We start from the raw sequence: 25,722 nt of genomic DNA on the forward strand, positions 1-25,722 counted from the left end.
TCTGGAGCCGAGAGACCGCTACGGTCGCAGGTTCGAATCCTGCCTCGGGCATGGATGTGTGTGATGTCCTTAGGTTAGTTAGGTTTAAATATTTCTAAGTTCTAGGCGACTGGTGACCTCAGAAGTTAAGTCGCATAGTGCTCAGAGCCATTTGAACCATTTTGCTGCTAACGTCGTCGAACCGTCCGTGCAGATGGTTGTTGTCTTGCAAACGTCCCCTTCTGTTGACTCAGGGATCGAGACGTGGCTGCACGATCCGTTACAGCCATGCGGATAAGATGCCTGTCATCTCTACTGCTAGTGATACGAGGCCGTTGGGATCCAGCACGGCGTTCCGTATTACCCCCCTGAACCCGCCGATTCCATATTCTGCTAACAGTCATTGGATCTCGATCAACGCGAGCGGCAGTGTCGCGATACGATAAACCACAATCGCGATAGGCTACAATCCGACCTTTATCAAAGTCGGAAACGTGATGGTACGCATTTCTCCTCCTTACACGAGGCATCACAACAACTTTTCACCAGGAAAGGCCGCTCAACTGCTATTTGTGTATGAGAAATCCGTTGGAAACTTTCCTTATGTCAGCACGTTGTAGGTGTCGCCACCGGCGCCAACCTTGTGTGAATGCTCTGGTAAGCTAATCATTTGCATATCACAGCATCTTCCTCCTGTCGGTTAAATTTCGTGTCTGTAACACGTCATCTTGGTGGTGTAGCAATTTTAATGGCCAGTAGTGTAGAATAACTGTAGCAATTGCAGATTAGCCTTTCTGTACGTAGTAAATAAATGCGTTACTGAACTAATTCGGGTTTGTCATACTTGACGCTGGAATTAAAACCGATATTTCCATCTATAATCTGTCCATAACGCAGCTGCCGACGGAAAACAATTTTCTTGTTACTCCTTAATCAATTAAGCAACAGTATGAAATGTACGAGGACATGCTGGAAAGTAATATCTCCGAATATTGTATGTGAAAACTGTTAAAGGTTTTTAGATAAAAGAAACGTTATTAGCATCCTACATATTTATTCTTCATGTTCACATATTTATTTGTGCATATTGTCACCCTGGTGACGAACACATTTCTGCCAACAAGCAACCAGTTTGTTGATACAGTCGCTGTAGAATGTTTGAATTTGTTGGTGGAACCACAACCTCATCTCTGCTTCCACCTCTTCATCACTACCAAAGCGAAGTGCAGGAAGGTGTTCTTTCAGTTTTGGAAACAGATGAAAATCGGATGGTGCCAAGTCGGAGGGTAAGGAGGATGATCGATAACAATGTACCCAAGGCGTCTGATTGTTGCAGATGTTACAGCGCTCATGTGCGATCTGGCATTGTCACGCTGAAGGAGAGGGTGCTCCGTGTGTAGACGACCTCTCCGAATCCGAAATTCGATTACAGCACGCTGTGTCCCACGCACCGCCAGGTTACACGCTACAATTAGCAGCCGTCTACATGCAGATGGCTGCAAATGTGGAGACATGAAGAATAAAGGTGTGGAAAGATAATAACATCTGTTTTATTGAATATACCATGGCCCGCACGTTCACCGGATCTGACGTCCCCGGATTTCTTTCTGTGGGGAAAGTTGAAAGATATTTGCTATCGTGATCCACCGACAACGCCTGACAACATGCGTCAGCGCATTGTCAATGCATGTGCGCACATTACGGAAGGCGAACTACTCGCTGTTGAGAGGAATGTCGTTACATATATTGCCAAATGCATTGAGGTTGACGGACATCATTTTGAGAATTTGTTGCATTAATGTGATATTTAGAGGTAATCACGCTGTAACAGCATGCGTTCTCAGAAATGATAAGTCCACAAAGGTACATGTATCACATTGGAACAACCGAAATAAAATGTTCAAACGTACCTACGTTCTGCATTTTAATTTAAAAAAACCTACGTGTTACCAACTGTTCGTCTAAAATTGTGAGCCATATGTTTGTGACTATTAAAGCGCCATTTATCACAAAGCGAAGAAAGTGGTCCAACTAAAACATTCATATTTCTTTACGCACCACACGAATATGGTTAACGCACGTGCCTGATAAGCAGGAGATTCCATGTTCATATCCCGTTCCGGGACACATTTTCGCTCGTCGCCGCTGATGCTGCGCTAAGTCCTCATTCAGCTGATATCAGTAGTGTTTCCCTTTCCTTCCTCCCCCTCCCCCTCCTCCTATGGTTTATATAACAAGTAATCGATCATCTGTAACTTTCTGTGTCAGCCCGCACCATTGCTCGGAGACTAGAAACAGCTGGCCTAGGGAGTTCCTATTCCATCCGTAGGCTGCTGTCAATACCGCAACACAAACGGCTGCGTTTGTAGTGGCGCCGTGAGTGGGGAGCATGGTGTGCTAATGAATGAAGTCGCGTTTTGTCCAGTTCTGAACGACCGCATGTGACCACAGTGCCGGCCGGAGTGGCCGAGCGGTTGTAGGCGCTGCAGTGTGGAACCGCGCGACCGCTACGGTCGCAGGTTCGAATCCTGCCTTGAGCATGGATGTGTGTGATGTCCTTAGGTTAGTTAGGTTTAAGTAGTTCTAAGTTCTAGGGGACTGATGACTTTAGATGTCATGTCCCATAGTGCTCAGAGCCATTTGAACGATTTGACCACAGTTGGCGTCATGGTGTGAGGAGCCATTGGGTATAACTGCAGGTGACAGATGGTAATGATTGAGGGAACTCTGACGAGAGAACGGTACGTCACGGACATCTTCCATCGTGATGTGTCACTGCTAATGTGACAATATGGTGGTGCCACTTTCCAGCACGACACCAGTAATCCATACGTAGGACTTGTCTCTAAGAAATGACTGCGTGCAGTTGAGGTACTACTGTGACTAGTAAGATCGTTAGGTGTGTGATCAATAGAACAAGTGTGCGAGCAGCTCGAACGACACCTCTCTCCCAGTGTCAGTACCCAGGGTATGAAGGACCAGATACAGTTGTTGGCCAGCTTGCTCCAGGAGAGGATACAACGGCCTTACGACACCCTTCCGAAGCGAGTCAGTGCATGCGTCCAGGACAGAGGGAGTGCAACGTCACGTTCGTAAGTAGGCTCATACTATCTAAGTTTTTCGAAATCTGACTCTATATTGTAATCACAAAAATAACAACACATACCCTCTCAACTGTTGAAGTTACATTTCGTTTGCTCCTGCCCTTTAGTTTTCTCCTTTAAGTTTTTTGTCAGGCAAGGGAAGCATACCTGGAGAAAGTTGTGGAGAAACTTATTGAGGCTGTTTTCAGGGCTAGATGTGAGAGACACGGTACTAAAGTGATGTCTCCTGGGAGTGAATAATTTGCCGTCCGGTGTGCTCGCGTTTTGCGTGACTTATAGGGTGAGAGGAGAGGAGTGTGCTGACCGAGGCGGCGCCGGCGAGCACCCTGACGGCCATGAAGAGGTAGACGTCCGCGCGCGCGGCCAGCGGGCTGAGCAGCGTGAGCGCGCCGCTGAGGAAGACGCCGGGCCCGCACACGTAGCGGCCGCCGTACCGCTCCGCCAGGTAGCCGCCCGGCAGCTGCATCGCCACGTAGCCGTAGTAGTACGACGACAGCACGTAGCCCTGCATCGTCTCGTCCCACGCGAACTCGCCCTCCTGCGTCACAGCAAACAGAGGCAGCTCCAAAGGAAATCCTCAAAGTGCAGGGTAGTTGTAATCAAAGAGCAGCTACTGTCGGCTGTAATTATCGTATGACAGCGAAGTTAATGACATGTGGCAGTGCAGTGGGTCTAATATCTCTGGCAGACGCACGTCCACGAAGCTCTCTTCAGTTGAGTGATTAGTATCGAACTAATTTAGTTAATATTACATTTTAGACTAGTGCATTTACTTCTTCGCTAGGCTACCTATTGAGGGTTTCGCTTTTCTGTGCGCATTTAGATCGAAAAGAAAGTATTTCGTAAAGGCCAATAATCGTTAGTTTCATTTACATTTTAGGCGTAAATTTCGAGCAAGTGTAGATCTTTATTTTTTTGACAAGACTTAGCGGTTCAAAGTAAGTTAAATCGTGTCTTTCATATAGAGTTTAGGTAAGCAATTAAAACTTTCGAAAGTAAGTTTAAAAGTTTGTTGACATTAGCGTTTAGTTACGTGTTAGTACGTACTACGAAACTTCAGTGCACTTGTGCCAAGTTATTCTCTGCTTTCGTATAAATTTTGTGTAAATTTTTGCATAAATTTTTCTATCAAACCATGTGTGACAAATGTGGTGGTTGCCGCAGCAATCTGAAGGAGGGAGTGTTCTGTGAAAATTGTAGGTTATGGTTTCATTGGGTTGAATGTAGCGGCGAGGAAACGGGGGTAGTTAATGAGGTTCTTCCATGGCAACGTGGACTGTATAGAAAGGATAGAAAAATCGCTGAACGGGAGGCAAAAATTTGTGCCCTTAAGGCTGAATTAGAAAACGTGAATTTTTAATTACGTAGGCTACGGGGAGAAAAGGAGACGGGGTGCTAGGAAAAGGTAGCAAGCAAAGGACGAAAAAGGGAAAGTGTTGAAAAACTTTAGAAATTCAGCTAGTAAATCAGTTTGGCTTGCTATCTGAAGTAGTAGAGGGAAGGCCTCATCAAGATGTAGTTGAATCTAGGTTGAAGCAGAATATTAGCGTAAAGGAAAAAGACAGGTCGGGATAAAATCGCAGTAGGAAAAGGTGAATTCTGCTTCTAGGTAGCAGTCATGGGAGGTGTGTTGGTCAGCAGCTTCAGGAGAAATTAGGTCACAAGTTCTGCGAAACCAAGTGCTAGACTTAGCCAGGTCACTGAGAACTTGCACTACTGGCCATTAAAATTGCTACACCAAGAAGAAATGCAGATGATAAAAGGGGATTCATTGGACAAATATATTATACTAGAACTGACATGTGATTACATTTTCACGCAATTTGGGTGCACAGATCCTGAGAAATCAGTACCCAGAACAACCACCGCTGGCCGCAATAACGGCATCGATACGCCTGGGCATTGAGTCAAACAGCGTGTACAGGTACAGCTGCCCATGCAGCTTCAGCACGATACCACAGTTCATCAAGAGTACTGACTGGCGTATTGTGATGACCAAATTTCTCGGCCACCATTGACCAGACGTTTTCAATTGGTGAGAGATCTGGAGAATGTGCTGGCCAGGGCAGCGGTCGAACATTTTCTGTATTCAGAAAGGCCGATACAGGACCTGCAACATACGGTCGTGCATTATCCTTCTGAAATGTAGGGTTTCGCAGGGATCGAATGAAGGGTAGAGCCACGGGTCGTAACACAACAACGTTTCACCAGGCAACGCCGGTCAACTGCTGGTTGTGTATGAGAAATCGGTTGGAAACTTTCCTCATGTCAGTACGTTGTAGTTGTCGCCACCGACGCCAACCTTGTTTGAATGCTCTGAAAAGCTAATCATTTGCATATCGCAGCATCTTCTTCCTGTCGGTTAAATTTAGCGTCTGTAGCACGTCACCTTCGTGGTGTAGCAATTTTAATGACCAGTAGTGTGTTAAAAGCTTCCATTAACACATATCATAAATTTAGCGTATTTGAGGTTCACATTTTAAGAGACACTATTCTCAAAAACAAGACCACTCGTTATATTATTATTATTATTATTATTATTATTTGGAGATCTTCAAAACAACTCTATTTTAGTTAGAGTTCCAGCAATCAACAGCTTTCTCAAAGTCACTGACAACACTACAACTACACACCACAGTTGGGATGCAAATGATTTTTAGTTTGTTTCCTGAAGTCATTATGTGAACAGTGTAGTCGAGGGTTAATTGTACCGAAAGAGCAGAGAGTAGCTCTCTTTTATGTGACAGCACGTTTTATAAATCAAGGCCAATACAACATTGGTAGGAATTATCGTATTTTCCATTAAAAAGTCTTGTTTCAAATGTTACAGTTTTTCATACATGAGGGTTCACAGAAATTTTGGATTATGTAGAAGACCTCTTTCCACCTGGAAGATATTCATCCTCCCCCTCCACCGCTTTCTCACGCTGTTTACTTGACCCACTATTATATGTCATTTAGCAGCATGATTTTGATTTTCTGCTCCTTCTCAGCAAACTCAGTGTTCCAACGCAATTGCTGAAATCTCCGTCATATGGAATTCAAATGGCGAAAAATATGAAAATGAAGTAGTCCAGCAACACAGAAAAGTTTACTCGGACTGACAGCAGCCTGAAGATCTTGCAGATCTATATAAACAGCAGTTGAAGTTGCTGAAGTTTGTCGTTAAAGAGCGCATATAATGGAGGCCCCTATGTTGGAGTCTAGAAATGGTAATAGGTAACTGGACACATAAACTGCCTTGTGGACGTTTCTTCTGTAGACAAAGCAATGAAAACTTCAAATACTAAAGTGATGTAACAAGTGGAAGTGTGTTTCTTTCTTCTGGAGACTTTTCGACTACGTAGCCAACAACAGATCATTAAAGGACAATGTGAAACGCTGTGATTTCGAGGGATACTTCTGATATCTGATATCTCATGGCATTCCAAATGGCTCTGAGCACTATGGGACTCAACTGCTGAGGTCATTAGTCCCCTAGAACTTAGAACTAGTTAAACCTAACTAACCTAAGGACATCACAAACATCCATGCCCGAGGCAGGATTCGAACCTGCGACCGTAGCGGTCTTGCGGTTCCAGACTGCAGCGCCTTTAACCGCACGGCCACTTCGGCCGGCCATGGCATTCCGTTTGCAATAAGATATCCTCTGGTATAAACAAATATCGTTATCAATGTTATCAAAGTTGCATTATTTCCCGTATAGGAAAGATATCACGACACTCAGTAAAAACTGGCAGCCCAAATGTTATTATTAAGTGTACGAAGTCAAGTTTCAGTTACGTAGAGTTATTACACTTGATACTTAAGAAAACTCTCAGTGTATAATTTAATGTGCGACGTGAAGACACAGACTTTCATTTATTAAATTAAATCCAGTATTTTACACATAAAACGGCTAAATAATTTCACTTTTTTTAGACACAGCGTCTACACAAGGTTTAATTTTGGGTAAGAGTATCAATATCTGATAACGCTGAAATGACGCTATCGCAGGAATGTAGCAAGTACTCGATACAAACAGCTGTGTCATTACGAGAACCTTTTGTGAACAGGAGAAGCAGGTCAATTTATGCGTTTCCATTAGGAAAAAAGGAAACTGAATCGAACAATAAGAAATAATTGGAGAGCGTAAAAGTCGAGGTAGAGCTGGTTTTGCGACTCAGGGCACCACTTATTGAAGAGCTGCAGGAACGTCTTGGTTTGGATTTTCCAGCTTTTTTAAAACATGTTTACCTTTCAACCATCAACTACAAAAGACAGTTTTAAGCTAAAACATGATTACTCCATAAGAATCATTTCGTCAGAGTAAAACTTTTCCTGGCGAATTAATACCAGAGCAAAAACATCGACAGTAAGCTAATATAAAACGTACCAACATAGTCTTAACGTGTTACCTACTTGACTTTGTGAGTCTTCCGTATCCCCACCTCCTGGACATGTTCCTTCCGGAGCAGTGAAGTTACTTTTCATTACCAAAAGCTTCTCTTCATTGGCATTTTCGTCCGTTTTCACCATTGCAACAATGGCTACTGAAAGATTGGCTTTCATGGTGAACTGGAGAGAAATGGCGCAGAATCCCATTATGGCAAGAATATATCTTGCAGGGACACATTGGAAAATTTCTGAAAACAAAGATGAATACAGTTCAGTTCAGTATATAGGGTAGTGGGTCTAAAACAGAAGTATGAGTAATCAATTATGCTGAATAACAAGACGGATGAACTTTATCATAAACGATTTTGCAGGTTTTATAAAAATGATCAAATACATGATAGTTTGTCGCTTCTGTGGTAAACGAGTAAAATTCTAGATGGTAGCGTCAGTTTTTAAAGCTATTAATGAATAATACCGTCTGAGGTGTTTGGCCTGGATCCGACGGTAGTGGGGTACCTAATGGCTCGTTGTGTACTCCGACTAAATGTGCCTATGTGGCTAGTTTAAATAAATGAATGTAATGCGGCTGACAGATTAATGTTACTCGATGATCCCTCTGAAAGCGTAACCGCTCACATTAATCGCAATAGTACTCACTAAATGCTCTTTGATGAAAAGGCATTGGTTCGATCCTTCTTGCAGGATGAACAGCGGTCCTGAGACCGTGAGTTAATTCCAGATATGTAAGATGGGGTGCAACAAGCAATTATTTTGGTTGTTCATACTAAAGAATTTAAGAACATAAGAAGCGTTCAAGAATCATACACATTCTCAATGAATTTGTATTGACACAGGATTTAGGTTGAACCAATGTGGATTTTTTCGGCTGTAACTCACAATGAAATACCTGGTAGAGAGTTCATCGAACCACCTTCAAGCTACTTCTCTACCGTTCCATTCTCCACGAGCGCTCGCGAAAAAACGAACACTTAAATCTTTCCGCGTGAACTCTGATTTCTCTTGTTTTTTACGCTATTTATTTCTATGTAGGTGGGCACAATCAAAATATTTTCACATTCGGAGTAAGTTAGTGATTGAAATTTCGTGAAAAGATCCTGCCATAACGAAAAAGTCTTTGTTCTAACGATTGCTACCCCAACTTACGTTTTATATATGTGATACTATCTCCTCTATTTTCCAGTAATAAAAACAAACTGCCCTTTCTGAAATTTCTTGATGTCCTCCGTCAACACTTTCTGATGCGGATCCCGTACAGAGCAGTGATGTTCCAGAAGAGAGCAGACAAGCACAGTCAAATTAGTCCCTTTAGTAGACCAGTTTGATCTTCTAACAAACGAGCGACGCAGACATCGTGTTTGAGCCGACGGTTGTTCTTCGCTTGGCACGAGAATTTCACGTCATCGGATTAAATCTTCACCTGGTGACGGCCATCTGCCGCAGGTAAAAGCCCGAAGCCACGTCACATCTTCTGTGACTTCTATAAGTGATAATAAAATAAATTCGAACAAATGCTATGTTCATTTTAATGCTGTTATCGTTTTATATTTCGTCTCCATACAGTACACATTTACGTATCCACGTTAGTTATTCTTAAATACGTGGCATTGTTTGTACACTGTGGTGATAAATAAATCAACTTGAAGTATCCGTGACGATAAAATATTACGGGAGTTGTCAATATTTCTGAAAGAAAATATCTTTCTCTGCCTCGTGATGACTGGGTGTTGTGTGATGTCCATAGGTTAGTTAGGTTTAAGTAGTTCTAAGTTCTAGAGGACTGATGACCATAGCTGTTAAGTCCCATTGTGCACAGAGCCAGCCAAAGAAACTATCTATGAGAAACATTGTCATTATTGCGTTTTATTATTTGATACGACGATTGATGACTTTGAAGAGGGAAATGACTTTAATGGTGAATATCGTCACAATAATACCAGTGCTACCAGTACCTTTGAACGCTGAAATACATCGACGGAATATGGTTTTATCTGACGTGAGTAATAAGTGCATTTAAAGAATAGTATTAATTCTGATGGAAAGCAAATGAAAACAATTCATCTACTCTTAACTGAAAATACTTACAAACTTTTAATGTTAAAATCAAATAATTTCATTTTGACTGATAGCGCAAATATCCAGTGTGTCGAGGTGAGCCCTCTATTATGCATAATCGCTAATTGTCTAGGCAACGCGATAATCAACAATTGCATTACAACTTTCATGCGTATTTCTAACAAGAAGTCTTAATACGCTAGCGCCTCTTTGTTCTCTGAAGGAGATGAGACTAAAAACAAAAGAACATAAAAATGTAATGGTGAACACGTCGCTGTACATAGTCAACATTTTTTAAAATATTTTCCATGGAACGAAGTACGTGAACGCTACGTAACTTAACACACTACAGCTTTCAGAGCACAAGCTGTGATGAGAGGAGCGCACCACATGTCGTCGAGCTTGGGAGAAATAAAAGAAACAACTGTGTCAGATTCTTGCTACGCGCGGGGAGTGTACCTGGATGCTGACACATGGTGTGCTACGGTGACAATTACGTCATCGTGCGTGAACAGCGGAAAAGGCGTCGGAAGCAGAGGCTCATCCTTTTCGGAGAAGGATGTGCAGGGACTGGACCAAAATATGAAAGCACCGGCAGAAATGCGCACTTGAACATAAATTCAGACGCTAGCCACTCCTTCAGGTTGAACTGTTGTAAATGAACTTGAACGGCACCTGTGCGATTGTAAGTGACAGTCATCGACAGAGCAGTGTCTGTGGTGCTATGGGAGCATTATTCGGAGCCAAGTGAATTCCAATGTGGGCAAGTTGTTGCTCTTCGTACGGCGGCTTGATGTTTCAAGAGGCACCGTATAGAAGATTCATACCGCATACAGGAAAAGCGGAAGAAGACCTTCCACTAAGTCACAACGCGAACTAAAGTGTGCATTGAGTGACTGTGACAGACGTTCATTTCCCAGGTTTGTTAAAAAACTAAGAGGACGACAACCGCAAAAATCGCTGCAGAACTGAATGACGCACTCGTGAACCCTGTTAGCACCCTACCAACTCGAAGGATCTCGATAAGCAGGCGACTGCAGAGCGAGCTGTAACCTCAAAACCACTAATCGGTGATGCAAATACCCGCAACCAGAAAATGTGAGGCCAAAGCCATAAAACCTGGACTATGGAGCAATAGAAGAACGTCATTTGGTCAGATGACTCGTGATTCAGACTGTTTACAACTTCTGGCTGATGATAAGGGTAGCCATATAGTGATATTTCATGGGCCCCATGATTACTCTGCGAAGTCGCATTACTGTCAAGGAGTATGTGGCCGTTTTGAATGATCAGGTCCCTCCCATGGTAAAATGTTTGACCCTCAATGGTGATGCTATGTTTGAAGAAGACCGTGCCCCCGTTCATCGTCCAGGACTGATTTTGTGAGAACGAGGATGAATTGTCACTTCTCCCCTCGTCACCGCGATCACCAGATCACAGTACCATTGATCCTTTGTGGTCTGTCTCTGAGAGAAGAATATGTGATCGTTATCCACCTCCATCCTGTTATCTGAAATCTCCAATTTTTTGAAGGGATAACGGTATAAGACTGCTAAGTGATAATTAATTGAAACCCTCAGCTGCCGACAGGTGTTGTTGACATGCCTTGATGGGGACAGCTGAAAATGCGTGCCCCGACCGAGACTCTAACCCGGGATCTCCTGCTGACATGGCAGACGCTGTATCCATCTCAGCCACCGAGGACACAGATGAATAACGCGACTGCAGGGACTTATCCCTTGCACGCTTCCTGTCAGACCCACATTCCCAAAAGTCCACAATCTACATACGTTCATACATTCATGCGTTAATCTGTGTCCTCGGTGGCTGTGATGGATAGAGCGTCTGCCATGTAAGCAGGAGATCCCGGGTTTGAGTCCCGGTCGGGGCACACATTTTCAGCTGTCCCCATCAAGGTATCTCAACAACACCTGTTGGCAGCTGAGGGTTTCAATTAATTATCATTTATTCTAGAGAAACTGCACGGTCATCAATGGTAACTGTTCTTTCGAGATCAGTTACTATCTTCATATCATGTGTAAGATTGCCTTGAGGACCATACATGACCTGTATTTATCCATTCCGAGGTGATTGGATGATGCTTTGCTAGCTGTTTCCCTACATCCTATTAGCCGTGGCAACGAATTTTTGGTATTTCCATATTTTTGTCCAGTCTCTGTATGACACGTCTCCCCTTTAACACTGACCGTCGATATAAGCTCCCTCTTGTTCCAACACCAAAAGCTTAGGCCTTTTTTTGGCAGTTAGCTTCAGAGCATAACCTGTAGCAGCTTCTTCCGTGCTGTCAAACCATCTGGTATTGTAACAAGCTTCTTCCTCAGGAGTGACAGATGAATTTGTGTCTGAAAGTTTCCTGGTCAGGTTGATTTTACACAAGGCTAGGCGACCATTCTCTTCTCCGCCGAGTTTGTAACGGGCTCGCTCCTACTTCCTATCCCAAGAAGGAAACCGCCCCGGTACGCAATTCATAGGCCACGAGTCGCTAAACGTGCACCATACTGTTTCTGCTATCTCTCTCGCTCACATTGTTGACTAACATAAAACTATATCCACAAATAAATAACACTGTCTTGTTACCACACGATACATTCGTATCATTACAAATAACGGGGAACATATCCCAGTCTGGTCGTACTGATGTATGCTTTACTCTGTTCCCGTAAATTGCTTCAGACGACCACCGAGATGTTTCCTCCGTCATGCTATGGACGTTGCCTTTTCCGAACTTTTGCCTAAGATGTCCAGTGATCTCTCTATAACGACGTTAACGACGCTGACCTCGCTTTCGAGTCGAGTGAGGTATTGTAGCCATCAGCGTTCGTCAAGGAATGACACTGGCGTTGTTCACAGTGACTGCTGTCCTAGATTTATAGTGCTTTTCCGTTTACATTTAGTTCATGTGTTGCGACAGAGTTTACGGCAACAACTCTATCCATTATTTGCAGAGTTTTAGGTTATCTTTTCCCACTGAAATTGTTGCAAAGATTATGGATTTTTAATAACCAGTCTGGTGTTTGTTGACTGTCCATAACACATACCACAGTACGATATAGAGTTTTTCATTTTTCCTGTTCTTCCTTTTCCCCTTGTTTTCTGCTTACTGTTCTAGGTACAATGGAAGATTTATTTTAAGATGAGTTTTGTAACTTTATTTCTTTGTGTAATTTTGTTTCCGTTTACGTCATAATTTTGCTATTAACGAAACTGTTATTTTTATTTTTTCTGGTGCTGTGTGTTCCCGCGTATATTAACATGTTATCCAAAATTATTTTCCGTTAACAGAAGACTGTGAAATACTAATTTTGAATAAAATTTTAAATCGATGTACACGGAATTTTGGAAATGTAATGCTGAGAGGGATGTGTTGAGTTGAAGAAACATACCGATAGGTCGACAGAGAAAAACACCAACAAGTAGTCTGGAGCGGAGACAGAAGGTGATTGTTGTGTGCTTGAGTACAATCATACTGTGTTCATGGCAGATGATAAATAATCGTTTGATCGATGGTACGTTTTTATGATTTTCGTCGTGTACCGTGGACAAGAAACTAATGATCATACGCGTTACTTCCTTTTCTCATACGCAACTACCACTCGGAACTATGATGGCAGGTCACCAAGCCGTGTAAATACTGTACGGATGTACTTTTTATTGTAGATAGCACGGAATGTTTAGTGGGTATCGTGAACATTAAATCGAAAATATAGTAATGCCATTTCCCATCGTAAAATGTTATTCAACGTATTAATATTTAATCACTGTGTAATTAATGTGAATGTACGGTGATTACTGTGCACAGTACTTACTGTTTGTGTGTATGGCGTATTGTTAAAACAAACTACAAATATATCATTGTACTTTCTTATTATGGAATGTGGTACTGAGTGGTGAACGAAAGGGAAACCGTAAATTTAAAACCATGGCTATTAACAGCTAAAAAATGTTATGTCGTTGGATATCCACGGTACAGTCACATTAATATGACCATCACCTATGTTCAGCGTAAACGTGCAATAGCCACTCACGTGTACAGCAGGTGGCAGCGCTCGCTGTGGAGGTATACAGGGGTGTTCATTTTAACTGAAGACACTGATATGTCGTGAAAAATACAGTGGTGGTGGTGTGTGGTGGTGTGTTGGGGCTTATGGGCGCTCAACATCGAGGTCATCAGCGCCCTGACACACATTAAAAGGAACGAATGTGGACAGACCTAAGAAAACTAAAGCACACACTCAAACAAAGCAGGAAAAGAAGGAAAATGCTACCTAAGAAAGTAAAACCTAAGGAAAGGGGAAACACAGCAACAAGAATGTCACAGGAAATTGTTATTGGCTGGCCACTTACATAAAATATGGGCGAGCTTGTCACACAGTGAGCAAATTAAAATCCTCTCCCTAAAATCTTTGTAAAAACATTTGACAGGGTACAGAACTTTAAAACTTTAACCACATTCGTCCGAGTGTTGCCTAAAAGAGATGGCAGGTCCGCTGGCAAGTCAGCCGCGACCCGCTGGTCAGAAAATAAAACGCAATCCAATAAAACGTGGCGCACAGTGACCTGGACGCCGCAAGCACCACAAATTGGAGGGTCCTCTCGCCGGAGCAGGAAGCCGTGCGTCATAGGGCTGTGGCCTATTCGAAGCCGAGTGAGGAGAACCTCGTCCCGTCGATGAGGCTGAAAGGAAGTACACCACACACGCGTTGTGGGCTTGACTATACGGAGCTTATTGTCAGTCACTTCCAGCCACTCATCCTCCCACCGACGCATGACCCGTGAGCTCAACAGCGAGGTGAGTGCGTGCAAGGGGATAGCACACTGAGATACTTGTGGGGCGAGACACGCCTCCTTGGCTGCGAGATCTGCCCTTTCATTCCCAGCAATGCCAACATGCCCCGGAACCCAGCAGAAAGCTACAACCTTCCCCAGTCGCTGTAGTCGAAGGAGGGCATCCTGGATGGTCTGGACAATTTTGTCTGCCGGATACAAACGTTGCAATGAGTGAAGAGCACTGAGTGAATCGCAACAGACAAGAAATTTAGGAGAGGAAGAATGTCTCATGTGCTCCAGTGCCCGCAAGATCGCAAGCAATTCTGCATCAAAGACAGTAAAAGTTTGAGGCAGTCGGACCTTGAGGACACGATATGGAAAAACAACTGAGCAACCAACAGAATCCCCTTGTTTCGACCCATCCGTAAAAACAGCTACATAGTCGTGGTGCTCAGATGAAATGGCAGAAAATGCTGCATTAAAAACGGTGGCAGGAGTGCAATCTCTCTTGTACTGCAATAAATCTAAAATCACTCCGGGCTTCTTCAGTAACCAGGGTGGCAGGCGGTTAAAACCTTGGATTTGGGGTTGTACAGACTCCACACCGAGGGACTCTAGTACACGTTGCACACGGATCCCAAACGGCAACGTAGCCCGGGGACGGCGGGAAAAAAGGCAGTCCAGAGGTGGATGGGCAACAAGATGGTGAGCAGGCGATCTGGGAGCTGCAAGAAACTTACAAGCCTGGCGCACCAGCAGGAGCTGCCGCCGGATGGTAAGTGGCGGTTCGCCAGACTCAGCACAGAGGCTGGGTACGGGACTGGTCCGATAAGCACCCGTGGCCAGTCGGATCCCAGCATGGTGAACAGCGTCAAGGATCCGCAAATAAGATGGCCTCGCTGACCCATATACTGTGCACCCATAGTCCAGCCGTGAACGCACAAAAGCTCCATAAAACTGTAGGAGACGCGCCCTGTCCGCGCCCCAAGACCTGTGGCTGAGGCACTTGAGGATGTTCAGTGCCTTCAGCGTTCTGGCTTTCAAGTCACGTAGGTGTGGCCGCCATGACAACCTGGAGTCAAAAATTAGGCCCAGAAACCGCACTATGTCTCTAAAACGTAGGACAGTATCCCCCATATGCAAGGCAGGCAAAGTAAAAAGATGACGAGAACAATTAAAATGAACACAAACACACTTTTCGGCAAAAAACCGAAAACCCGTCTTTGCAGCCCACTCCTCTAACCGCCGCACTGTTAGCTGCAACTGACGGCTCACGGTTGCAACACTGGAGGAGGAACAGAAAACAGTAAAGTCGTCCACAAATAAGGAGCACTGTACTGGACTCCTCACTGTAGACGTTATACTGTTGATGGCTATAGCAAAGAGGGTAACGCTTAAAACACTGCCCTGGGGGACACCGTTCTCTTGCTCAAAGCGATCGGACAGTGTGTTACCAACGCGGTTCCGAAAAAACCGCTGAGACAGGAAAGACCGAATGAAAATGGGGAGGCGGCCACGAAAGCCCAATTAATGCATTTGTGCAAGAGTACAGTGTCTCCAAGTAGTATCATATGCCTTACTGATATCAAGGAAGATACCGATACAGTGAAGCTGACGGAGAAAAGCCTGCTGAACAGCCGCCTCTAGGAGGGTCAGGTTGTCGACCGTGGACCGAAATTTTCGGAATCCACACTGAAAGCGGCTAAGGAGCTGTCTGGTCTCTAACAGCCAGACCAGACGCCGGTTAACCATCCGTTCCAGGGTCTTTCCGACACAGCTTGTCAAGGCGGTACTACGATAACTACCGGGACATGTACGGTCCTTCCCTGGTTTGAGGAGAGGGATGAGAATTGCCTCCCTCCACGAGGTGGGGAACACTCCTGTCTGCCATATGAGATTAAAACATTCGAGGAGGATTTCCTTTGACGCCGCTGGCAGATGTCGAAGCATGGAGTACCGGATGCGGTCGTAACCTGGTGCAGTGTCAGAAGTCTCAGTAAGTGCCGATTCAAGTTCCCACATGGAGAAAGGGGAATTGTAGGCCTCAGAACTGTTCGACCGAAAGTCCAAGGTCGCTCTTTCGACAGTCGCACGGTAGCGACGAAACGCTGGATCCTGATTTGCAGTGGCAGTACTTTGTGCAAAATGCTCTGCCAGCGTCTGAGCAATGGCTCTGGGTGTCGTTTGGAGGCATCCCTGGTTCAGGACAGCAGCTATTGGTAAACGGCTATGTTTACCAGAAATCCTCCGGATGGCTTCCCATACTCTTGTGGAACAAGTGGAACGGTTGATGGAGTCCAGGAACTCCTGCCATGACCTTTTCTTGCTCTCTTTAATGACACGGCGTGCCCTGGCTCTCGCGATTCGAAAGGCGGTAAGATTGACCGCTGTTGGGCGGCATTTAAATCGGCAAAGAGCCGCAAGGCCTGTCCCGGATGGCTGAACGGCACTCTTCCGTCCACCAAGGCACAAGGCGCCGCTTAGGAGGGCCAGAAGACTGTGGTATGGACAGGTCAGCAGCATGATGGACCACAAGCGTGATGTGATCCACCCATTCCTGTACGTTATTGTGGCGGTTAAAGACAGCCAACCGAGTGAACAGTGGCCAGTTAGCCCTGCCAATCATCCACGATGGTGGCCGCGGCTCCAGCAATACACCATCCAGGAGATGAATGCGGATAGGGAAGTGATCGCCGGAATGAAGGTCGTCAATGACCTCCCAGTGAACAGAGTCGGTGAGGGTTGGAGAGCAGAAAGATAGGTCAATGGCTGAGAATGACCCTGTAGCAGTAGAGAAATGAGCCGGAGTACCTGTGTTGAGGATGCACAACACTTGAGATGTTAGGAGGCTCTCCAAAATTCGACCTCGAGCGCAAAGAGAAGTGGAGCCCCACAGGACATGATGGGCATTGAAGTCTCCCAGGAGAAGAAATGGGCGGGGGAGTTGGTCGATAAGATCTGTGAGAGCGTCTAAGGTCATTGCATCCAGAGGGGGTAAATAAAGGGAGCAAACGGTAAGCCTCCGAGGTGAATGAATTTCAACTGCAACTGCTTGCAGGTCAGTATCCAGGGGGAGGGCAGAGGAGTAGTGGTCATTATTGACAAACACAGCGACTCCGCCTTTGACCCATTCTCCAGTCAGGTCATCTTTGCGATATGACGTATAGCCCCTTAGTACAGGAGCATCAGATGGTTTTAAATGCGTTTCCTGTAAACACAAGCACAGGGGGCGTTGCCGTGCTAGGAGGTTCAGTTCCTCCACATGTGCCCGGAATCCATTCATGTTCCACTGTATAATGGGAGCCATCTATCAGGGTGGGAGTATCTTCATTCTCATTTTCTGTTGGGGAGGAGAGCCCACAACAGGTGGAGGCTGTTTTGGGGCGAGATGATTGCCCCAGTCTGACATCAACCTCCATCGCCTCAGAAGAGGAGTCGAGAGAGACGTCAGAGAGAATGACATCCACATCAGGAGACTGTATAACTGCAGTCTCCTTTAGTGGGCGAGTCTTCACCTTTGTCTTTGGCTTCGATGTTCTGGCCTGAGGTGGCATTGGAGCCAAAACCTCAGAAGCAGTAGGGGGTGTAGCAGTGCTGGGCAGTGCACAAGACTGGACCCGGGAATGGGCAGGAAGTTCCATGATGTCAGCTACCACGGCCTGGTCAGAAGGCCGGGGGGGGGGGGGGGGAGCAGCAGGCTTCACAGGAACGGCAGCAGCACACGTACATTGACAAGCGCAGGTGCTAGTGCTGACAGTAGCAACCTCCGTTTGTGTAGCGGCATCGGTTTTCAAGACTGGTTGTTTGAGAACGGAAGAAAAGGAAGCAGCGAACGTGGGCGGCTGCATGGACTTGTAGATTTTCTTCGCCTCACCATACGGGATGCGTTTTGCAGTTTTTAGTTCCTGGACCTTCCGTTCCTCAAGGAAAACTCTGCATTCCCTACTCCACACAGGGTGATCCCCAGAGCAGTTGACACACTTGGGAGGAGAGGAGCAACCAACTCCCTCATGGGCGGCTTTACCACAATTCCCGCAAGTGGCTTCCCCTCTACAGCCGAGAGTAGTGTGTCCAAAGTGCTGGCATTTAAAACACCGCATGGGGTTGGGGTAATAAGGCCGTACACTGAGACGTAGGAAACCTGCCTTCACATGCTCTGGCAATTTGGTGGTGTTAAATGTAAGGATAAATGAGTCAGTCTTTATGAGAGCACCATCCACCCGTTTCATAATGTGTTGCACGTCGACAATTCCTTCCCGGGACCATTCAGCCTTCAGTTCGTCTTGGGGAATGTCAACGAGATCTCTGCAAGTCACAACACCCTTGCTGTAGTTCAAGGTGTTGTGAAATTCAGTCTCTATCGCAAACTCCCCAAGAAATTGTGCCTTCTGAAGGTTCTGGACTTGCTGGAAGCTAGATGTTTCAACCAACAAGGTGCCATTTCGCAAGCGCTTTACAGATTTTAATGTGCCAGCAATACCTTCTAAGCCCTTCTGTATATAAAATGGCGAAACTTTTTCAAAACTCCCATCTTTTCTTTTAATTATGAAAAACACATTCTGCGAAGCAGCATGCGTTCTGTTACTACTACCTGAATCAGGAGGACTGGCTACACGAGCCCTCTTGTTGGATTGGGTGTTAGAACCTACCAGCGGTCCACCCTTTCCGCTGGCAGGAGAAGAATAAAAGTTCGAGGGTTCCATCTCGGTCCCACGAGCAGCTAGGGAACTAGAAGTCCACCTAGACAGAGCCCCGCGTGCCTAGGTAAGCCTTATACAACTGGGGCGCGGCAGGTGCCCCAGAGGTTGCCCGCTTGCGACTGTTCCACCCCAACAGCCATGCATCTTATAGGCGCGCAGCACACCGTAAGATTGGGGTTTTTTTATAGAGGTTTACCTTCCTCGCAATCCAGGCGGTCAAACCAAGATTGCCATTCCCCGCAGCACACAACATTCCACCGCCGCGCCATGTGGTGGTCGCTGAAGCATGTCTGGGGGTTACGGTGACAGGAGACTGGCGGCGCTGACCAGTTCCCAGCTCAGGACCCCGGGGTCGCCAAGCCCGTACTCAGCAAATGAATGCTGAGCCCCTGGGTGGGGGAGGGGGGGGGGAAATACACATCGGATAAAAAAAAAGTTATAATTTCAATTAGTTTGTCTCGGAGGGGGACTTCCAACGATACCACACTCGACCCGCGACGCCACCCTGTGTGTGAGTAGAGTCGTCAACTTTGAAATCTTTAAGGACAACCCCCCTTTTTAATGCAGAATACGATTCCACGGCAAAATCTACATACGTTGTGCCTGAAGCATATTCTTCGTTTCGCCTGTGGCAATGGAGACTGGCGTCATGAAGTTCTTGATGCAGTGACTCTTGGTATGGATTATACTTATGACGATGCAGGACTGTGACAGTTCAAAATGGTGCAAATAGCTCTGAGCACTATGGGACTTAACATCTGAGGTCATCAGTCCCCTAGAACTTAGAACTACTTAAACCTAACTAACCTAAGGACATCACACACATCCATGCCCGAGGCAGGATTCGAACCTGCGACCGTAGCAGTCGCACGGTTCTAGACTGAAGCGCCTTTAACCGCGTGGCGACTGTGACAGTACTACCAACGAACATACCGGAATCAGGATGTAATTGCTGGTTGCTTATCTGTGGGTTGTAGTGATTTCATTAGCTTCTCCTGTAACAAGTTTGCTTCGTTTCCTTTTGTCGGTCTGTAGGCTGCCATCAGACAAAAAGGCGTTCACATCCTTGTAAAAAAAGGAACGATAGCGAGCTATGTATGGAAAATGCCCGACATACAAGGCAACAGCAGCCTCAACATTTCTCCAGAATTTTCTTTACATCAATGTCATTTCAAGTTTTTCTTCTGTGGTTGCAATTCATTGTCCACTTGCACGTCCGTTCTTTAAATGACAGATAGGTGTGCAGGCAATAAACACTGCGCAAGTATTGTAATGTTTAGAACCCCTGTCTGTTCTACGTCTGGATGGTACCTGAGCGCGGGTCGCGGTGCACCGCCTGATACGTCGTAGTTCGTTATACACCCACGGTGACGTGTAGAGTAGTCCCCTGTTCGACATGTCGGTGGAATACAACGTTGCGAATGGGGTTTCCAATTAGAAGTTATGAAATGCTGGCCTGTCCTACCCTCGTAGCATAGAGGCGGTGTCCTATGTGGCATTAGATATTGAAAAGCCGTTGAGTAGCGCGTGAAAGGTGGACATATATTGGTGGACTAGACTTTTATTTGCGGATAGTTTCAGAATGAGTGGACATGAAATGAGCGTATGGCATCGTTGGCCGGGAGGCCCCATCCGGGGAAGCTCGGCCGCGAAGTGCAAGTCTTATTTGAGTCTACGCTACATTGGGCGACTTGCGCGCCGGTGATGAGGATGAAATCATGATAAGGACAACACAACACCCAGTCCCCGAGCGGAGAAAGTGGAAATTTCATGTTACGAAAGCGAAGCAGTCGCGTGTGACATCTTTAGAATAGTCGACTTACGACTGTGACAGTAGTATCTCTGAACTTAGTGTATCTTTGGCTAATTTGTAGAGCGACAAGCATAGAGGAAGCTGGCAGAACTTTTAGCGTAATGCTTATTGGAGGAGGAATTTTGCTGGAATTATTAATCTGATGGAAGGACTTGCAGACGCATCATTTATGGAACCGAAAAAATGGATTTCCATTATGGATATGTTTTTACGGTAATAATTTTTTTGTTGGTGCGTACTGAAAATGTTACCAATTCTTGGAACAGAACAGTCCACGTTCCCACCTCCGTTTGGGTCATTTCAGTTTAATTTATTTCAATTTGCATAAACGTTAAATCGTTGCCTTGCAAGACTTTTCTAAAGAAAGTAAAGTTTTTGGCTTTCTGTGAGTTTCATGTTCTTGTGAAATAAGTTTAATGTGTCATTATAATGAATGGACTAGTATTTTCATTTCAAGTAAGAAATTTTTTGTGGAAAAATCATCCCAATCTTTCTCCCAGTAGTTTAATTTTACTTAGCATATTTTAGAATGCACGATTTCTTCATACTGTGCTGTTACTGCTGATTCTGCTGTAAATTTGTTGGTTCTTTCGATTGTCATCTCACGTTTATATTGCGCAAATTCTAAGCATTTTTTTGTAATTCAGTTTTTTAATGGGTCAGTGAGCAGTGTGTGCTTCATAGTGTTGCTACGTAATTTCAGTGTTGCAGTTTATCTGGGCAGCGCAAAGTTTGATTTTGGTAATGGTTTTTTAGTAACAGTTTTGATTTAATTTCCAGCACAGTGAACACCAGTTAGTTTTGTCTTTATGTAAATGTGTGCACTGAGACACTCTGTTTGCAGTAGTAATATCAGTTCAACCTTTTTATAACAGAGGACAGTACATTCAAATATGAGTAGAAAGCAGGGAACATTTTAATGCTCATGAACGAACGAACGATCGGGTCAGTGCAAATAACTTTCAGTTGTCTGTCACTGCTTCGGTCTGCCCGCTGGCTCTTTTGGAAAGCAGTCAGATAATTTTTTTCTCCTTTTTGCTACAGCTCAAAGCTCAGCGCATGTTTTATTTACTTATAATTTCATGTTTATTTCCCTACAGCTATGTTTTGTGTAATTTTTACGTGTGAAATTTTCTATATTTTCATGTTATTGCCGTGTAGCGAATATTCATTACGTGTGACAGATATTCGGTACGTGCAACAAAGTTTCTTTACGTGTAAAAATTTGACTATTGGATTTTGCTGTTAGGCAATAGTTACGTCACGTTTTCAGTTACTGCATTTTTTAGAAATTTATTCTGAGCGATAAACCGTATTACAATTTTTTGGTAACGGCTGTCAATCTCAATTTGCTACAACAATGACTGCCAGACGCGCTTAGCGCAGTGACGTACAGCAACAGAACCTGACGCAACACAGCGAAAGCATGTCATTTAACCCATTTAATAACGAACAGTTACTGTTTCGCATCTATATAGTAACCGACACGGAACGTGATCTGATTACGCCAAGTTCACCTAAAATAGAACAAAATTCCGAAACGATAATTGTCAGACTGAACAAGAATCGCTAGGCGATAGGTCGGCAATTTATGGTGTGCAAACCTTAGAGTAAATATCTCTGGAGTGAGCATTCACATGCGCAGAACAGATTTTGTGTTGTCAACATACATTGCCGGCCTGGTCACGTGATCTCGGGACGTCGTGTGTTTGTCCGTATAGCGCCCTGTATATTTAGAATGTCACTATGTCCATAGTACAGACGGATTCTTTTCGTACGTGTCGTGGATTATTTATATATGTTGCGCAGACATTTTAACAGTATCCATTTGATACCGGGAATAAACCAGCTACGTATCAACTCAGGGAATAAATAAGGAAAGATTTTCAACCAATGTTTGACAGTATTACTTACCAATTACAAGTTTTAGAAACCGACATTGAACAAACTAAAAACACACAAATAACTGACCGCGCAGAAATATGGCTAAAATTACTGAGATCCCAACGAAAAAAGAGTACACCGCATTATTACAAGAAGATGTCATATAAACTACTAAAAAATTAAAAACCTTACATTTACGATCAGAAGTATAGAAAGAACAAATAAGTAACATCTGTGAACAAATAGATTAACTACGCACAGAAATGACAAATCTGTCTGCTAACCGATGACACAGTGCCTGTGCACTTCGCGAACACAGTCGAATACCAATGTTTGCAACATTTCAAGGAAAATCAGATAAAAATCAATAAACTACAAAAGAATGACATTGCAACAATACAGTCATAACTTTCGCGTACTGAAGAAAAATTGAACAACACCGTAGACAAGAGTTTATTCGGAGACACAGGTCCATGCTATGAAAACCTAGACAACAATAGTAACTTAAGGCGTTTGGGAGATTACCAACGTGAACAGTTTCACATGCCAAGCCTTCGATTATAAACACATCCTCACTGTACGAGAGTTCAAAGTTTTCCGAAATTTCATTAACGAAATCCATCCTGGGGCGCAGCTTGATCAATTTATCTATGCATTACCAACAGATTAGCCCTTGAACACAAGCTAGAATTTATGTGAGGATACCTAGAAAATGAATCATCAGTCAGAATGCGATCGATTATAAGAGATTGTCAATCAGAAGGCATTTTTAACTTCATACTGGTCTACATCAAAGCAGGGTAGAATCAGACACAGTATAATCATGTTCAACAACTTTGAACAATCAGAATTCTCGAGTTCAGTACACTATTTGGAGGACTTGGTACGGCGAAACCAACACCTGTACCATCTACTCGGCCCACCTGAGTTAATTAGAATTTGCCTCACGAAAATACCTACCCATTTACGTCAAATAGTCTTGGCAAGCAGGTGTAAGGACAAATTAGAAAAATATTTGAACCATTTGTAACAGGAAAATCAGCTGATCACAAGGTTGATAATTACGATTGCTCATAGTCACTACATGAAAACAGGAACAACGGTAGATCATATAATTAATTTCATGGCAAAAAAAATCACAGACGTGATCACAGACATCACCCTTAAGACATGCAGGTCTGGCACCAAAACAACTACAAAAACAGGTGCAATTTCGGAAGCCACGATTCGAATTATTATTCCAGAAATAAACATCGTTTTGGAAACAGTCATAAATATAGTAACAACCACAATAATAATGACAAACATTCATTCAGTGTAATCAGGCGGGTCAAAACAACACTTGACATAACCATGAAATTTCAGGCAACAAGAAATATCAGAATAACAGTCAGCAAACCAAGTCTATATAGTAGAAATCTGAGAGATCGTCACCACAACGGCAGGTAGAGTTAGTCGAAGTTAGATCACCGACACCCAATGACAGTCAGCGACAGGGTAAAGAGAATAAACGATGACTTCAGGTCCTGGCAACAGAAGGCAAAAGACAGTAAACAGAAGACTCTGCTGCCATAACTGTTCGACGATATTAGCGCATTCTGCTCCAGGAAAACGAAGTTGGACCAAAACGAACTGCACAGCCTGTAATCAACATTTGCATTGCTAATAATAATTTTACCGTAAGAACTCAGGTAACGCTATATCAGTTATCAGATAGTCAGCATATTATAAATGCACAAAAACAACACTTTTCCCAACACTAACCCTAGCGGAAATTACATTGAAGGTGCCATTTCGAGAAAAACTGCTGATGTTGAACAGGAGACCTTTCTGGAATCTACTCATCAGGGATATAATTTTGTATGAACTTTCTCATTGTGCCGTTCCTCTCTACTCAAATAATTTTAGGTGTCAGTTCCTTTAATCAATAAAAATCGATAATGAACTTTAATGATGCAGAAATTAATCTAACAATTTTGGGTCAACATGTCGTTTTAAAATTTGAAGATTGGTTAAGTTCACAAGAAGAAGAGATTATCCGCCTATGTTTCCTATACAATGATGCTCATCCGATTCTGTTGACAGTAATACAGCTTATCATTGTATAAACAACGACAGTTACGACTGGGTAATCAATTTACGTACACTAATCAAGTGGAAGATCGAGTAAACAGATAATTGTGATGAACAAGTCAGTAAAGAACTTGGCGAAATTTTACAAGAATATGTAGTAGCGGCTACACATAAATGCGGCTCCATCAGCGGATTTCAATACCAGTTTCAGGATAGAAAGCTCAAGAAATTCTGTGTAAGAACCTTATGTGATACCGGTTCATTACCGAGAAAAGGCGTAGGCTGAGATACAGTCGATGCTAGAAAACTGTGTTATTGAACCAGCTGTTGATTGCACATTGTTGAAAAAAGAGGTGGTTAAATTAGATTGGTCCAGCACTCATGTCAGGTCAGTTCTATCATTCTTCTGGAAACAGACAGACCCCATACACTTGATGAATTATTACAAAATTTCTATGGCATAAAAGTATTGTCTTCTGTAGATTTATACTCCAGTTTCTGGCAAATGGAGTTACATCCTGACTGCAGGAAATACACAGCCTTTGTATGCTTTGGAACATGTTACCAGTTCTGTAAATTGTCTTTTGGTTTAAACATTTCATCAGCAGCATTTATTCATGGACTAAACATTATTCTTCTAGACCATCTAAGGGACATCACCACATACATTGATGATATTTTGATAGCAGAACCAAGCTGGTCACAGATAACAAAATCTTAGAAAATTTGTTGGACATTTTTAAGGTTCTGGTTTGACGGTAAACTTAGAAAAATCACATTTCATTAAGACAAGTGTAAAATTTTTAGGCCATATCATTTCACCAGATGGTATTGCACCTGACCCTGAAAAACTAGAAGCAGTCCCACTACCTACAACTAACAGAAAAGTCAGACGCTTTTTAGGGGTAGTAAATTTTTGGCATTGATTTTT

The 25,722-nt window shown here is 43.8% G+C and overlaps 1 protein-coding gene across 1 annotated transcript in view; it reads right to left on the bottom strand.

Annotated features, from left to right (window-relative positions):
* LOC124775487 (sialin-like) overlaps positions 1-25,722 on the bottom strand; it is a 158,263-nt gene that overhangs the window by 105,617 nt on the left and 26,924 nt on the right. Inside the window, exons 2-3 of the mRNA XM_047250320.1 lie at positions 7,485-7,708; positions 3,388-3,621 (exon numbers count right to left, since the gene is read on the bottom strand). Of these exons, the coding sequence (XP_047106276.1) occupies positions 3,388-3,621; positions 7,485-7,708 (458 nt within the window). The remainder of the gene's footprint in view (positions 1-3,387; positions 3,622-7,484; positions 7,709-25,722) is intronic.

This window comes from Schistocerca piceifrons, chromosome 2, assembly GCF_021461385.2.
Source record: "Schistocerca piceifrons isolate TAMUIC-IGC-003096 chromosome 2, iqSchPice1.1, whole genome shotgun sequence".
Lineage (NCBI taxonomy): Eukaryota > Metazoa > Arthropoda > Insecta > Orthoptera > Acrididae > Schistocerca > Schistocerca piceifrons.